Consider the following 15,575-nt stretch of genomic DNA (forward strand, 5'->3'; position numbering starts at 1 on the left):
CCTCGGCTCGCAGACGACACACTGTTTTCATTCGGAGGCGCGAGGTGTCAGTCAGTGGCTTTAATATTTGGCCTCCACTTGAATTAAATACATAGATCTATTAATGAGCCTTATGTAACGATCACAGCATATTTACAAGATATCGAAATCTTGTTTGGTTTCATATTTCATGTTGACCTGTTCAAAACTAAATATGCCAGAGGTTTTCCCCCCAGAAGTGCAGAGAGATCCCAAATACAGAATAAAAAAAGTTATGAAATGCTGAACATAACATAGAGAACAGTGAGTCAGTTACAGTCAAACATCTGTCACATAAACTTTGCTCCTTGTAGCTGCAACATGCTGATCTCAACCCCCGAGATGAACACATTGAAAAATATAATAAAGAAACATGAAAACAATAGTGTCAGGTCAGTTATGAATTCAACTTTTCATTTTGTTACAGGACAACTTTGTTTCTCTTGCTCTATGAACATGTATAGGCCACACGGTCTCACATTAAATATTATAAATGTGTAGTTTTCTCTGAATTTGACTCGGTTCATTGGTGCTTCCTGTTTTCATATTAGATTTGTACTAAGTTGCAGGTGAAATCAATAATTCAATTACAGTAGAGGCACAGACTTCAGTTTTTCTATTCAGGTTTTCTCTTGTCGTACACTGAAACAAACTGCTTTCCCCAAAAAATTTAAATAAAAGAATATTCAAATTGGAAACACCAAAACAAATTACATTTTCTCAACTTAAAGGTTACAAGTTATGACTCTAAGTTGGTATATAACCAATATGTTATATACCAACTGAAGTGATTTGTTTAAATTGGTAACAATTTTCTTTTTACAGTGTAGCCAATCGAAATTTCGATGCATTATATTTAATGTTTAAATGTTTTCCAGGTTTTGTTAAGGGATACGTTTAAGCAAAATGTTCAGTTAATTTAAATATGTCATGATAGGTTGTATCCTTTTCTTAAAATATATATAAAACAGTCGCCGACAAAGTAGATAGTTTTGGTTCAACTTGCCTACAAAGAGATTGAGGATACAATAAGATTATTGATAAAATAACAGGATGTCATCTTTTGAGTTTTCATGCATATTAAATGGGACATATCCGTCTCCAATAGAACAATATAATGAAACACACGACGTGTTTAGGGAATGACTGGCATCGCTCGCCCAGCGCGCCTCGTGAACGCGCACGTCCGGTCAGTAGAGGGGGCTACGTGCGCGTGTCAGAGTCACAAAGGCAGCGGCTCTGCGGGGAAGCGGGCGCATTGCGAGTCCCGCGCCGACGCGAGCGCACGGTCCCGCGGAGAAGATCGACTCTGACCCGCAGATCCTCCGAGGAAAGTTCCGTGAGTGAGTTCATCACCTCGTCACCTCGTCACCGGTGACCGGTCGTCGTCCACCGGGCAGGACTCGACTCAATTAAGGATTTTCCTCACACTTGCACTTTGGCAACTTTTTGTCCGAGAAGCGGTTTGGACGCTGCGAGGAGGATGAAGGTGACATAAGCTGTTCCTCTTCGGATCCAGTCCGCCACAGATCCTCTCTCTCTCTCTCGGTGGATTTAACCTCCATGAAGAGTCTCTGACTGGGGCCGACGCGTTCGGGTGCTGAAGCCCCCCGCGGGACGCAGGGAACCGTGAACCCGACCCCCCCCCCCCCCCCCGCCGCGCGTCACGGCCGGGATGGAGCGCCTGCTGAGCTGCCTGCTGCTCGGATATCTGACCTGCAACCTGCGGATATCGGACGCGCAGGGCGAGTACTGCCACGGCTGGCTGGACGCGAACGGGAACTATCACGAGGGCTTCCAGTGCCCGGAGGACTTTGACACCCTGGACGCCACCGTGTGCTGCGGCTCCTGCTCGCTGCGCTACTGCTGCGCGGCGGCGGACGCGCGCCTGGACCAGGGCGCCTGCACCAACGACCGGGAGGTGGAGAACACCGAGTTCGCGGCGCGTAAGTTTGGTGCTTGTTAAAAGTCCTCTCTCCTCTGGTTCAGGGTCTGCCACAGATCCGCCACAGATCCGCCACAGATCCTCTCTCTCTCTCTCTCTCTCTCTCTCTCTCTCTCTCGGTGGATGTAACCTCCATGAAGAGTCTGGAGGTTCTGGTTCAGGGTCTGCTTGTAAGAACAGGGCAAATTATGTCAGTGAAGTCGGGTAAAAGCACTTCTTGAAATTACACTTGTAGTGTAGATTATGGCACAATTCATCAGACTGAAGTCTCAGAAAAGTTGTCTTTTCACAGAGAGGTCAGAGGTCATCTGGACGAGCCGTGACAAAGACACTACAGAGCAAGTAGCCTGGCTCCTGTGGGGCATCAGTGCCTTGCTCATTGACACTTCGTCAAATTCGTAAATACCTGTTGCAAAGTTTTACTTTTTTTGGGTGGGGGGTTTGTTTTGAAAACTGAATATTTCTTATATGTTATGTCCACACAGTATGAATCAACCAAGTAGGGCTGCAACTAACACTTATTTTCATATTCAATTAATCTGTTGATAGTTTTCTCGATTAATGGATTAGTTGTCTGGTCCATAAAATGGTAAAACATGTCGACCGTGTTTCCCAATACTGCAAGATGATGTTTTGTTTCGTCCACACGGCAAAGATATTTAGTTTACTGTCACAGAGGAGCAAAGAAACCAGATAATATTCACATTTAAGAAGCTGAAATCAGAGAATCTTGACTTTTTTTTTTCCCCCATAAAAACTACTTGAACCGATTAATCGATTATCAAAATAGTTGGTGATTCATTCAGTAATCGATTAATCAATTAACTGTTGCAGCTCTACAATCAATTAAACAAAGTCTCCAGTTTGCAGTTTTTCAACTCAGCTCACTCATGATCGTTTTTAATGTAACAAGGAAAAACTAGAGGAGGAACAAATAAAAGTCATTCTTTAAACATGATCAGGATGAGTTCAGGGACAATCACTCACACGGAGCTATTGTGCTGACGAATACGAGGCACATTCACTTTGGGGCGACTCACTAATTTGCCAACTGAAGTCATCCCCACGTTTTTGAGACCTGCGTCAAAAAGTTGCGACCCCTCCTTATTCCTTTTAACAAAATGTCACTTTAACCCCAAGGTTTTTACCAGTTTTCTTTAAATTTCCCCCAAACGGTTTCGGCTCAAAGGTTTATAACTGAACGGACTGTGTGCACACAATTTCCTCATTTTCTTTCCTATCAAAATAAATAAACTTCCATTGGTTTCCTCCCAGAGTGCAAAGGGGGCTTCATGAAGTGAAACTAGAGACGCTTGTTTTCAGCAGGAATGTGTTGCCCTTATGCTTTTTCAATTAGTACTATGAAGGATTTATTCAAATACACAATAAAATAATGTTAAATAGCAGTATAGGACAAGGAAACACATTTTTTAACCCCCTAAATCAAGATTAATAAGCAGCATATAAACAGTTAATGTGGTATAACAAATTAGATTGTCCTAAGAACAAGTAAGAGTTTATTAATACATTTGTCATTAACTTGAACTGTGGAGGCGGATGTATAAAGGGATAATGAAGGATAAAATAGTAAAAACACAGTTACCTACTTCATAGGAGAAGCTGTAATTGTTGACAAATACTTTATATTAATACAAACTCAAGCCTTTAAATGTCGTCGTCACACTTTAGAAACCTCTCTGACACGCGGCCACTGTGGATCCTAACCTGCCTTGTGCCTCCGCCGCCCTCAGAGCCCATCTACGTGCCGTTCCTGATGGTGGGCAGCATCTTCGTCGCCTTCGTCGTGGTCGGCTCCCTGGTGGCCGTCTACTGCTGCACCTGCCTGCGGCCCAAGCAGCCGACCCAGCAGCCCATCCGCTTCTCCCTGCGCAGCTGCCAGGGCGAGACCATCCCCATGATCCTCACCACGGCGCCGCCGAGCCTCCGCGCCCCGTCGCGACAGTCCAGCACGGCCACCACCAGCTCCAGCTCGGCCGGGGGCGGGAGCTCCATGCGGCGGTTCTCTCTCGGGGGCCAGGGGCAGCAGCACAGCTGCCTGGTGTCCGCCGCCGTCTCCTCGTCCGCCTCCACCCCCACCCAGACCCCTCAGACTCTGCCTCCCCCCTACACATCCCCGCCGTCGGCCATGTCCGGGGGCCTGCAGCACCCGCTGCCCTCCGCCCACGCCCAGCTGCAGCTCCATCAGGCCTGCATGCCCCCTCACCCCTCCCAGAGCGCCGGCTTCCTGTTGCCCCAGCAGTACTTCTTCCCGCTGCAGCCCGACGCCTTCGCATCGGCCAAGGGCTTCGCCGACTTCGGACAGAGCTGACAGGGCTCCCAGGAGGGGAAGTGGAGGGATTACACGATTACTGGATGGTGGGTGTGAGCTGGCGAGGGCGAACACACGGCGGCACAGCTGGCGGCGTCTGGGTTGAGACCCCGGGCTGAACGGACAAACGGAGCAGCAGCGGCGGGACGAGTGACCGCGAAGGACGAAGCTGCCGTGGTTGAACACTCCAACACGCCCAGATACAGACAGCAACAACTTTTTAACTCTTATGCACTTTTTTTTAATATCATGTTGTCAACAGATTTCTGTGGTCTACAAGTTATATATTTTTTATATATATACCGGGTTTTTTTTTTACAAGGTGGAAATCTGAGACTGAAATCACAAACCTTCCTTCTTCAACCTGACAACTCTCTCCAGGCAGACGGATCCCAGCACCGTCGCCCTGAGGCCACATCCTCCGTGGTGTGTCGTCGCAAAGCGCGTTGGGAAACCAGGGAACTGATGTTTTCTTGACAATCGTAAGACCCCTGGAAAGAGACGAGGCCCCGATACACACAGCAGGCGGCTTTTGTTTTGGAGGGGAATGTGGACTTTCATATTCTGTGGTAAAGCAAATAAAATGTTGTCTGGCAGTTCCTCCTGTGCACTGGTAAATGTAAAGACAAGTCTGTGAACATGAAGCATGTTCCCTACCTCCCTACCTGTCGCTCGCGCCTGCGCCAGACTTCGCAGCAGGAATGCGGCGCTGAGATGCGTCATTGTCAGTGTTCAATGAGCATGGCAACGGTCGCAGTGTTAAAACCAACTCGCCCCAGAAGTAGAGGTTTGGGTTGCAGCGACAGGCAGCGGCAGAGTCTCCACAAAGACGCCTCTGTGTTTCCGGCTATCTGACTTTTGAAATGGACTTGGCCATCGGGTCGTCTCACGAAATCTGCAAACTGTCTTTTGCCTCAAATCTGTGCTCGTATCCTTTCAGCCTTCAATCTCAAAACGCAACCTCCATGATTAGTATTCATCAGATTCCAGCGTCGACTTCCTCCTCGCCACATTCCGCACGTTTGGGGAAAAAAAGGATAGAACACAAGGGGGGTTGTGAACACGCTTTCGTGACATTTCCTAAATCTTTCGGAGAGGTCTAACCTTTTATGTCCTCGCCAGGCCTGAAAAAAAAAAAGTTTCGGATTTCTTTTTCAAGTTATCCAGGAAGTGTCTCTGATTATTATTCCTCACACTGCGAGGCGGCAGCGTTATTCCGTCTCATGGGTTTAATTGAAATTCAATCAGTCCCGAACCTGTAACTCATTCTTCTCGGAGAATAATTCCGTCTCGCGTTTAATCACTGCGGCAAAATCAAGAGCACGTTAAATATACAGCAGACTCCTTAGAGTTCTCACAAATCAACGCTTGTTTTGATACGATTATTCATCCGCAGCCGGTCGGTGTATCCATACGGTGTAATTATATAGTAGTTTTCATTGCGGGGCTCCTGTGTTTCCTGCCGGGATTCAAGTTGCTTTCAAACACGCGGGATTTACAGGAAACGATGGATCTTGTCGTCCGCGGTTACGGTCTGTGATTTGATCTTGTTGCGACCAGCCTCGTCGTTTGTGGTTCACTCTCTTCAGACGCCTGCGAGTCTCAACGCAAGCTGTCCAATGCGCAGCGCCGCGTCCCAGTAAACGCCTGTACCGCGACGCGGGGCGCGGGACACATAGGGTCGAGGCCGAAATCCTGTTCCCATTCGTGATTCGACCGACGGCTCCTTTTTGGTTTGGTCTGTTAAAAAATATCTTGAAATGGAGACGGTGTCACTCACAGCTTCCTCGGCCTTTAAGGTTTTTTTGGGAACAACCAACGAAACCCAAAAAGCAGATCAATTTATTCTAAAAGCTAAAGGAGGTTGCCACCAGGTCTTTTTTGTGTTCGATTAATCGCTTTGGCCTCAAATTTCAGCAGCATTTGGAAGCTGCATCCCCCTAAAAAATGATTTCGAATGCTAGACAAGAAACGAAAAAGCCAATTTCTTTGATTTATTAGTAAACATAAGTTATGGACACGACATCCAAGTCTATGTGGTTCACTTTTAGTCTAGTTTGGACATTTCTGTCTGTCTGTTTGGGACCAGGGACGAGATCGGGAGGATAAACATCATCGCAATAATAAATAAAGACTCTTTATTGATATAATTCGTTTTTTCCTGCAGGCTGATGTTTCTTCCTGCCTTTTCCTGTTTAGCTTCTCTGTCCTGTTTGTCGCCACACACATGCACAAGATGACGGCGATTACGAATCCTGCAAACACACGCAAGCGTTCGAAAAGGACGTTCACATTGTTCCTCCATCGTTGTGAAGTTTATTTCAGTAGTCCTTCATGGCAGTAAAAGACAACACTTATAAGTTTGCAGTCCCAACATGCAGAACAATCATTGAACAAAATAACTGAAAAAGAAAAAAGAATATCGAAAAGAACATTTTAAAGGTGCAATTTTTTTTTCCTCTTTTGTAAAGTGATCAACACTTGAGAAAGAATCAAAGTAGTACAGTTAACACGTCAGAGAACAGTTTGTGTTTTCCATTCATGCAGCCCACGACTTTCACAGACGACAACGTGTGTTTTTATGTTTCCCGGTAAAACAAAAAAAAAAAAGTAAGCAACAGTCCAAAAAGCTTTCCACAACGACAACATCCACATTCAAGCGGTTTGGAAAGTTTCGACGAGATGACAGTTTTTCAACACTAAAGACCAGCGGAGAGAAACAGAATCATTAACCCTCACTAAAAAACTGAGAATAAACACACGCACACACACAAAAGAGCTTTTTCCTGTAAAGCAGAGTTACGCTGCATGAAGAAATCGAGTTAACAGCCATGTACACCCAAGAGACCAGATAATACCAGATGTCCACGACTGGAAAAGGTACATTGAGTGCGTTGTGCAACAACATCTCCGAGTCAAAGCAGAGCTGAGCATCAAAAAACTCTCAGTCGAGAGATTGCCCTCAAACACTCACATACACACACACTCACACACTGACACTTTCCCATACAGGCCATGCATTTGCGCACAATAGTAAACTTCAGCTACACCTGGAGTCGTGCAGATGGACAACTGGAGCAAGCGTCTCTCTCTCTCTCTCACTCATACACACACACAAACAAAAGAAACACACCAGGAGAAGGTCTCACATGGAGGATACAGACATGCAATACATACATATTAGCTTCCCTCTGTAGAGGACACACACACACACACACACACACACACACACACACACACACACACACACACACACACACACACACACACACACACACACACACACACACACACACACACACACACACACACACACACACACACACACACACACACACACACGTTTGAAATCCGTTCTCCCATAGGGAGAAGAACGCAATCGCACACACGTTAAGGAGTCAACCATAAATAAATCAAGCATTAACAATATTAATATCAACAACAACGAGACATTTAAGAAAAAGCTCAGTCTTCCCATTAGACCTATTGTGTCCTGCCAGTTTATCAGAAGAAAGAAAAAAGAAGAAGAAGAAGTTACAGACGAGTCATTACAAAGCCGGTCAATGCAAAATTCATACATCTCCAATATAAAAATACAAATCCACAAAATAACTATAGAGACAAAGTAGTTTTGATAATGTCGTGGAGTTTTTCCTGGCTAATATTTCTTCTCTCTCTCCCTTAAGCTAATGGCACTTATGTTATAAGGATAAAATCTCCATTCTAAGGGAAACACCATCTCCTCCGTCATCGACCTTTTCAGTTTCACGTGTGCCACATGGCACAGAACTGCCGTCGTCCACGTTGTTCGAGTGCAACACTGTGGTGGGGGAGACAGTGATTTGTCTTCAGTGTGTGTGTGTGTGTGTGTGTGTGTGTGTGTGTGTGTGTGTGTGTGTCTGTAGCACTGGTTCTAATCCAGCTGGTTAAACTACTCTTGGCTATTGTTTTGTTCTAAGAGGGAAAGGTTCTACGTAGGCACCGTCGTGATCGATGAGACAGGAGTGATGTGTGGAATGCCGTTATTTCGTCAAAGAGCAATGCTTCTGCTGGAGAAACGGTGGAAGCAGGAACTACAGTGTGTCGCAGGAGGCAACTTCTTGAAAAAAAAGTAAAAGGTGAACATAAACAACAGCAGGCACAATATCTACATACTTTAAAAATGGAATAAAAAAAAAAAATTAAAATAAAAACACATCTATGTTAAAAGAAAGGACGCTGAAGGCGTGAGCAAATGTAAGGCTTTACACAAGAGATGCTTCCTTTGAGTGCAACAAGAAAATGAAATCAGTACAGATCTGCTCTGAAGTGGTCCGTTCGGTGCTGGAATACACTCAGTAGTGTGATTACTTTTGGTTTAAAGTTTTCCGAATTCACTAGTACTTGGAAGATTGTATATACGACTGCTCTTTGGCAATGTCTTCAAATCCTCTGACACGAATCCTCTTCCAGTGTTTTAACTCATTTAATTTTTTTTTTTTTACAGTGTTTAGGTGTTTGATTTCAATTCAATACTAGGGTTTGTGGCTCGGTGCCGGTGGCTGTCGTCCGTTAAAACAAAAGACAGGATTCCTTCAGACCACAGACGGCTAAGAAAAAGCACAGTGCTCATCATGTCTGCTGGACACACAACTACAGCTGAAAGTGGACATGGTTTGTTTTGTTCCTTGTTTTTTGTTTTGTATTTTTGTTTTCGTCCCCCCATTTCCAGAGATCACACAATGTCACTTTCCACCGTCCTTTTCACATTCATGTCCAAAAATCCCACCCGCCATTGCTGGGGGGGGGGGGGGGGGGGGGGGGGGGGGGGGGGGCACATGCTCGCACCTCGGCTTCTCCCCCTGCTACGCTCCAATTGGCGCCATTATAAAAATGGCCGTCGTGGCTCCGGATTGGCCAGCCGGGAACGAGAGGGCCGGCGGCTCACCACTCGTTGGTCCTCTCTTTGGTGGTGTCGTACGCTCTGATGACCTCGGACTGAGACACCACTCCGTTCTCGTCTTGAGAGAAGGCGTAGCCATCTGGGAAAAAGGTTCAAAGTGGTTAAAATGAAGGTCCCGTGGATCAGTGATGAACTCAAAGGTGTATAAAATCTGTGTAAAATTAACATGATAAATCAATAATAAAAACTTCAAACTTAAAGTAATAGTTCAACATTCTTGGAAAATGAGATTATTTGATTCTGGCCAATACTTTCAGTATTAGATGATTAGATGATTGACACCACTCTAGTATCTGTTTACTAAATACAGAAATGGTCACACACATAAGAACTCATAAAACCAACATTTGTTTTACAGTTGGGTTTTTATGCACTAAACTAAATGTTGTGTGATGATAACTGAGCATTAGAGGAGCTGACGTGCAGGATGTTGTTACGCTGGAGCAGAGCCACGACAGCAGATTCCCCCTAGTGTCTCATCTTTAATGCTAAGCTAAGCTAAATGGCTGCTAACGTTACATTCCAGTCACAGAGTCGAGCATCCGCTTCTCTGACAGATGATGATTGAAAAGCCTCCAAAAACTCCTCTGACATCTGGATGAAAAATAAACTCCAAACTCAGTCCACTGCACAATAAAAATATAGAATGAAAAAAGTCAAACCTTTTCCCAGGTTGTGACAGTTTCCTGTCCCGGTAGCCACGAGTTACCATCTGTTTAAAGGAAGGAGCTGTTTTCATCTCTCGGTGTATTGATTTTTTTTTTCTGTTTCAGAAAAACAGACGTCTAGCTCTGTGACCTGAATGTTACATTAACGCTAATACCCGACAGGCACAAACCCGAGATGACTACGAAAGCTAAGTGCTAATCAGAGGCTTCATTAGCACACAGACACGAGAGTCAGTCCTCTAATGTAATGACAGAAAGCAAATAAGCATATTTCCCAAAATGTCCTTTAAAATAAACAAAATTAAAGAATAATAACACAAAATATGAGTTAAACATTGAGGGCTGTGATTAAGTTTTGCTTATCTGTTCTACCACCTAAAACCTACAGGGTTCCTTTCTGACCTTTGACCCCCTGACTCACCTTCAGGTGTCAAATGACTCGGTCAGTACCTGGAGGCCAGCGGGCAAGTTCAAAGGACCCGGCTGAGACGAGTGCATTGTGGGGGAATAACAGTGCAACATTTCATCATTTTCAGCGTTAATCTCGCTCTACTGGACGCAACTCAGGCCACACGAGCGGAAGGACAGGAAGTAGGGAAGGCGAAGACGGGGACAGAGGCGTCTATCAGGGAGCTACTGGGGGGGGGGGGGATTTTTTTTTTTTTTTTTTTAAAGGGTGGGGGCTTGAGAAATGATATCGAAAATGTATCACACAAAAACGGTCTCATCCCCACCTATGAGACAAACAAAAAACAAAACAAACTGATCAGACAAGAGACAGAACAGAAAAGAGAAAAACAAACAGAAAAAAACTGAAAAGAAACAAAGCCAAGCTTCGAGTGTCATCGTTCCAACCCGAGTTTTGCGGCCGATATGAAAGTTGCACTTTTTCAACGCTTTACTAGACTCACTAGTAGAAAGATTTATCGATTCCAAATGTCACCGGCACTGGTCTGAGTTTCCTTTTTCTTTTTGAAACTCGAGTGTTTTAGCGTCTTTTTAGGTGTGGTCTTGACGTTAAAAGATATACAGGAAAGTCGTATCTGAAAAGTAAGATACATCAACAAAATATTGATTTGAATCAAACTAAATTTGATTTAAGGATAATAAAAAAAGACTAGATGCTTCCCTGCCAACTCACACTACTTTACACTCTTCAATACTTTTCTGATGATAATGAAAGCCCTAATTCGAGATTCGATACTGAGCCCTATCCAAGCTTTATGAGTTATTCTCTCCAAATTAAAATAACTCATCCAACAATTCGCGTACGCAGTTTGTCGGGAAGATATTGTGCAGGTGAGGACACCGGGACACTGTGGGGCTGTTTGCAGACACAGTTACTTATTACGTGTGTTTTCCTGCGTCTGGTTAATGCAGAGTATTTATGAAGCGACGCGGGATGAGCGGAGCGTTACGGCTCTAGAGATACAGTGTGTGTCAGAAGAGGAACAGCGTTGGCAGGAAACTGCTCCCCTGACGACGGAACGGAGTCAACGTGGATCAACTGAAGGCCTCCGCGCTGAAGGCGTGTTCGAAGAGACGGGAGGAGAAGATCTGTGTAACTTACGGAGCAGGTTCTGCTGCGTGGACTCGGACCGGTACAGACTGACTGTGCTCTTCTTGAAGACGTTCTTCAGGAGCTGGGCCCTCTCCGTCAAACTACACACACACACACACACACACACACACACACACACACACACACACACACACACACACACACACACACACACACACACACACACACACACACACACACACACACACACACACACACACACACACACACACACACACACACACACACACACACACACACACACACAGAGAAACAGAAACGGGCAGTGTGTTAGCAGCGTGCTGAGCACCACAGGCAGATTTAATGACCCATACATCATGACTCTGTCCAAGCACCTCCGGAGTCGAAGGACCTGCCAACTGCTCTACCTGCTGGTACAAATACCATGTAGGGAGACAAAACTCAAGGGGAAGAACAAAGTGTGAGTGTGTGTGTGTGTGTGTTGGCATGTTGGCAGGAAGGCATTCATGTACAGTAAAGCTAACATGTACAAGAGTTCTCTACGCATACCTACATGTTCTCTACGTGCATGTATGCAAAAATCACACATGCATCTGTGTTTTATTTCTGAAGGTGTCAGAGAGTGTATGTGTGTGTATGTGTGTGTGTGTGTGTGTGTGTGTGTATGTGTGTGTTTGTGTGTGTGTGTGTGTGTGCGTGCGTGCGCGCTCTGAGTCTGGGACTGTGGCCAGGCAGCAGGATCACTTTCAGCCAGCAGGAGATCTCACACTGATCTGCTCCACGTTGATGCCTGCTGCAGGCCTCGGACCCCAGAGAGTAGAGCAGACCTGCTACAGCTAATACCTTTTTATAATATATGGGTTTAATATAGGAAGACTGCTGCTGCTATAAAAAAAAAAAAAAACAGAACAAAGAGAGCCATTCGCTAGTTGGGAGAAAAAAACAGGGACATCCAGGCTTATGACATGATTACTGACATTACAGTCAAACTCCTGCAATTTATCTGCAATCTTCAGATTTCCCTCTTGCCCGTAGGCATATTGTTGGCAGAGAAACTATGAGTATTTCTGAACTTTTGAGGGATTTGGGAGGTTATAGATGATTTGTCCTCCAAAGTTGTTCTTGAGAATTCGTTGAGTTTTATGCTGACAGACAGACGACGTCGGACCTTTATACTTTTCTCTGCACCGAATCTGACCAGCGATGTCATGTTTAGATGCGGGTCATCGTTTGACCGCCGGCCGTCGAGGTGGATGTCCAGCAAACAATGTTGGCTTTGTGAGATAATTGGATGAACTTTCTGTGGAAGACCCAGGTTTGATTAGGAGTGACGGCATTCCCGAACGGGGCAGCTCTCGCAGAAATCTGTCTGCGTTTACTAGACACACAAAACCACGACGACCCGGAGCTGAGACCAGGAGCCAGAGCTGCAGTCATACGTGTTTCTATGTGCTTCTATTGGAGCGGTCAACCAGGTGAAGCAACAAGTAAAGATAAGATATCCATTGAACCTAATTAAGAGTGAATGATTTTATTGTCAATATTACTATTATCATTACTTTATGGTGCTTAAAACCAATTGAATATAATGACAACATCACACCTACATGTATTGCTATATCTACTGCCATTACAACAACCAGTCTGACTGTACACAGCAGTGTAAACAGCTGTTCGTGGTCTCTCCCCCTCCTCCCCCCCCATTTCTCTCCTCTGGACCCAAACCGATGAGGCAGATGTTTCCTCACTGTGGGAACTGTTGGGTTTCTCTCTCGGAATGACCCGTCAACAAAATGATTGGTGCGGTGTTATATCCAACGAGTTACAAGTTACGTAACTTGTTGGATAAAGACGTAATTTGCTTATTGAAAAAGCTACTTTGCTATTTTGTGGGTGCTGACATCACCATAGTAACGACGAGTCAGAAATGGCGACGGCAACGTTGCTTGATTCGTTTGCTTCCAGTGAGTCTTCAAGTGTGAACCTTGATTCACACTTAACATTACAAACAAAAAGACCAAACTGATTATCTTATGAAAAATAGGATTTGAGTTCATTTTGTAGGTTCATTTTCACACAAAAATAAACATCATTTAGTTTTCAGTCCATATATAAAGTATATAAATGTGAAATGTTGGAGTAGAGACGTGAGCGGTGAAGTGCTGTGTGACTTTACCTCTTTCCGTGCACCACTGCACCAGGGTCTTTGGATAAAGCCTCCAGCTCCTGCACCTCATCCACCAGAGTCTTGAAATACACCTTCTTCACCCTGTAAATTCAATAGAATTTTACAAACATCATAATCATGTGACAGATGCTTTTTACATGATGGAGCCTCCACCAACTGACATTAAAAGAGCCCGAACAGACTGATTCAAACGACTCTGAACACATCAGGAATCATAACTTCTAGCTTTGCAAATTGATCCCGACGCCTTGAATCTGCTGCGAGCTGATGTCGACCAGACGCGGGGCCCGAAAGAAAAAACGTTCCCATGGAGTGTTCACAGAATGGAAGTGCTCCACATCTTTGGAAGTCCGAAACGAAAAAACCCTTTCCCTGTGTCTGATGTGTATTGGGAGTGATGAGCGAGGAGAGCAAAGAGAGGACTCACACTTTGTAGGCCACGTCGAAGGCCAGCGAGGTGATTGGGATGAAGACCAGGCCCATCCAGAAGACCCCCGAACTGAACATCATGCTCGCCTGTCACACACAAACCCACACACACACACACCCACACTTTATTCTCAGGACCAGATAAAAAAGAAGAGCTCTTGAGAAGAAGAAACACCTGATAAAGAGCCGCCATTATCCTCCTCTGTGGTGCCACATCATAAAACACACGACATGACAAAAGCCGCCCAAAACAAACAGTTATATTGTGGAAATAGAAGAGGAGATGGCTCCAAATGACTCGGTCAAAGTGGCTTAATCCTCCGTGACTAAATGATCCCATGTTTTTTGTTTGGATCCCCTCCACCCCTCCGCCCCTCTGCCCCTCAAGGCGGAGGAAATACCTGTGAAGTATTTTAGACAGTGGCATCTCTTTCACAGGAGAACAGCCCCTCAGTGTGCTGAGTATTGTCCTGTCAGCACATCACAGGAGACACGGGACCGCGAGCCGAGGCCGCTTTTAATGATACGATCGACACCGTAGCACCTCAGTGTGAGGCTGTCAGTGAAGAACCAAAACTAAAATTTGATTTTGAATTCATGTTTAGGCAACTGGCACCTCCAATGATTAGTATTGTAATTTGATCCCGTTTGATTTGTATTAAATGGGCAGCAGAAACTAAATCCCTTGGGCTGTTTGTTTTAGGTTTGCTCTAAGATAAAAAAAACAAACAAATATATTGATACAGATTATTCTAAATTGGAACCTTCCAATTATTTTTGTCTTACACAACTACACGTGAGTTTTGTTGCGATAACCACGAAGGAAAAGCAAAGAAAAAAGGAAATACTGTAGCTTTTGACAAGATAAGTGACAAATGTTCACATTGAGTTCATGGGCAAAAAGAAATCTACATACGAGACAGATGTGAGCCTCAATGAGACTCATCCATCATGGTGGAAGAAAAACACATTTGGGTGTCATCCAACACATCGCAGGAGAAACCTTCTCCTCGGTTGGAAACGTACGATTCATTAAAGAGCAGACAGTCGCCTGGAACGGTTGAAATTAGAAAATCCCAAAGCGGCGGGCGTGTCAGGAGGGGGCTGTTCTGGGCCCGGAGTTGTGAGGAGACAGTGGGTCGTCAGTGGTGGGGGGTGAAACCTTTCAGCCCTGTGTGAGGACAATGTTTGCTTTGGCTCAGTGCACTGAAACTATCTGTCATTGCATGTCAAAGTGCAAAACTCGCACTCCTTGCATTGTAATGCGCCCCCTTGTTTAAACTGCCGGGGCCCCTCGACAGTGTCCTTCCTGTAATGCGACACAGGCCGGGCCCTTTGGATGCACACGCACACACGCACACGGATCAGTGTCAAAACTATCAAAGCGCTCAGGTTTGCTCAAATTAGCTAATCTGTTCGCCATTACCTGCAAATTGACTTTGATGTCTGACAAAACACGGGGGGGGGGGGGGGGGAGGAAATCCCAAATGACAGGAAATCAAAAATGGCCTTT

At 45.1% G+C, this 15,575-nt stretch overlaps 2 protein-coding genes across 7 annotated transcripts in view; one reads left to right on the forward strand and one right to left on the reverse strand.

The window, feature by feature from the left end:
- Positions 1-1,259: 1,259 nt before the first annotated feature.
- shisa3 (shisa family member 3) lies at positions 1,260-7,403 on the forward strand. Its single transcript, XM_035650862.2, has 2 exons — positions 1,260-1,964; positions 3,715-7,403. The coding sequence occupies exons 1-2, from the start codon at positions 1,694-1,696 to the stop codon at positions 4,290-4,292; spliced, it is 849 nt and encodes a 282-aa protein (XP_035506755.1). The 5' UTR covers positions 1,260-1,693; the 3' UTR covers positions 4,293-7,403.
- Positions 6,586-15,575, reverse strand: part of atp8a1 (ATPase phospholipid transporting 8A1) — a 96,445-nt gene continuing 87,455 nt past the window's right edge. For 5 of the 6 annotated variants that reach the window (XM_035650849.2, XM_035650847.2, XM_035650848.2 and 2 more), the window contains 4 exons: positions 14,061-14,149; positions 13,622-13,714; positions 11,473-11,564; positions 6,586-9,313 (listed from right to left, as the gene is read on the reverse strand). In XM_035650849.2, the coding sequence (XP_035506742.1) occupies positions 9,216-9,313; positions 11,473-11,564; positions 13,622-13,714; positions 14,061-14,149 (372 nt within the window). In that variant the 3' untranslated portion in view covers positions 6,586-9,215. Of the gene's footprint in view, positions 9,314-10,396; positions 10,637-11,472; positions 11,565-13,621; positions 13,715-14,060; positions 14,150-15,575 lie in introns of those variants that run through there. The other variant, XM_035650852.2, reaches the window with a different exon arrangement.

Source organism: Scophthalmus maximus, chromosome 9 (genome assembly GCF_022379125.1).
Source record: "Scophthalmus maximus strain ysfricsl-2021 chromosome 9, ASM2237912v1, whole genome shotgun sequence".
Classification (NCBI taxonomy): Eukaryota; Metazoa; Chordata; class Actinopteri; order Pleuronectiformes; family Scophthalmidae; genus Scophthalmus; species Scophthalmus maximus.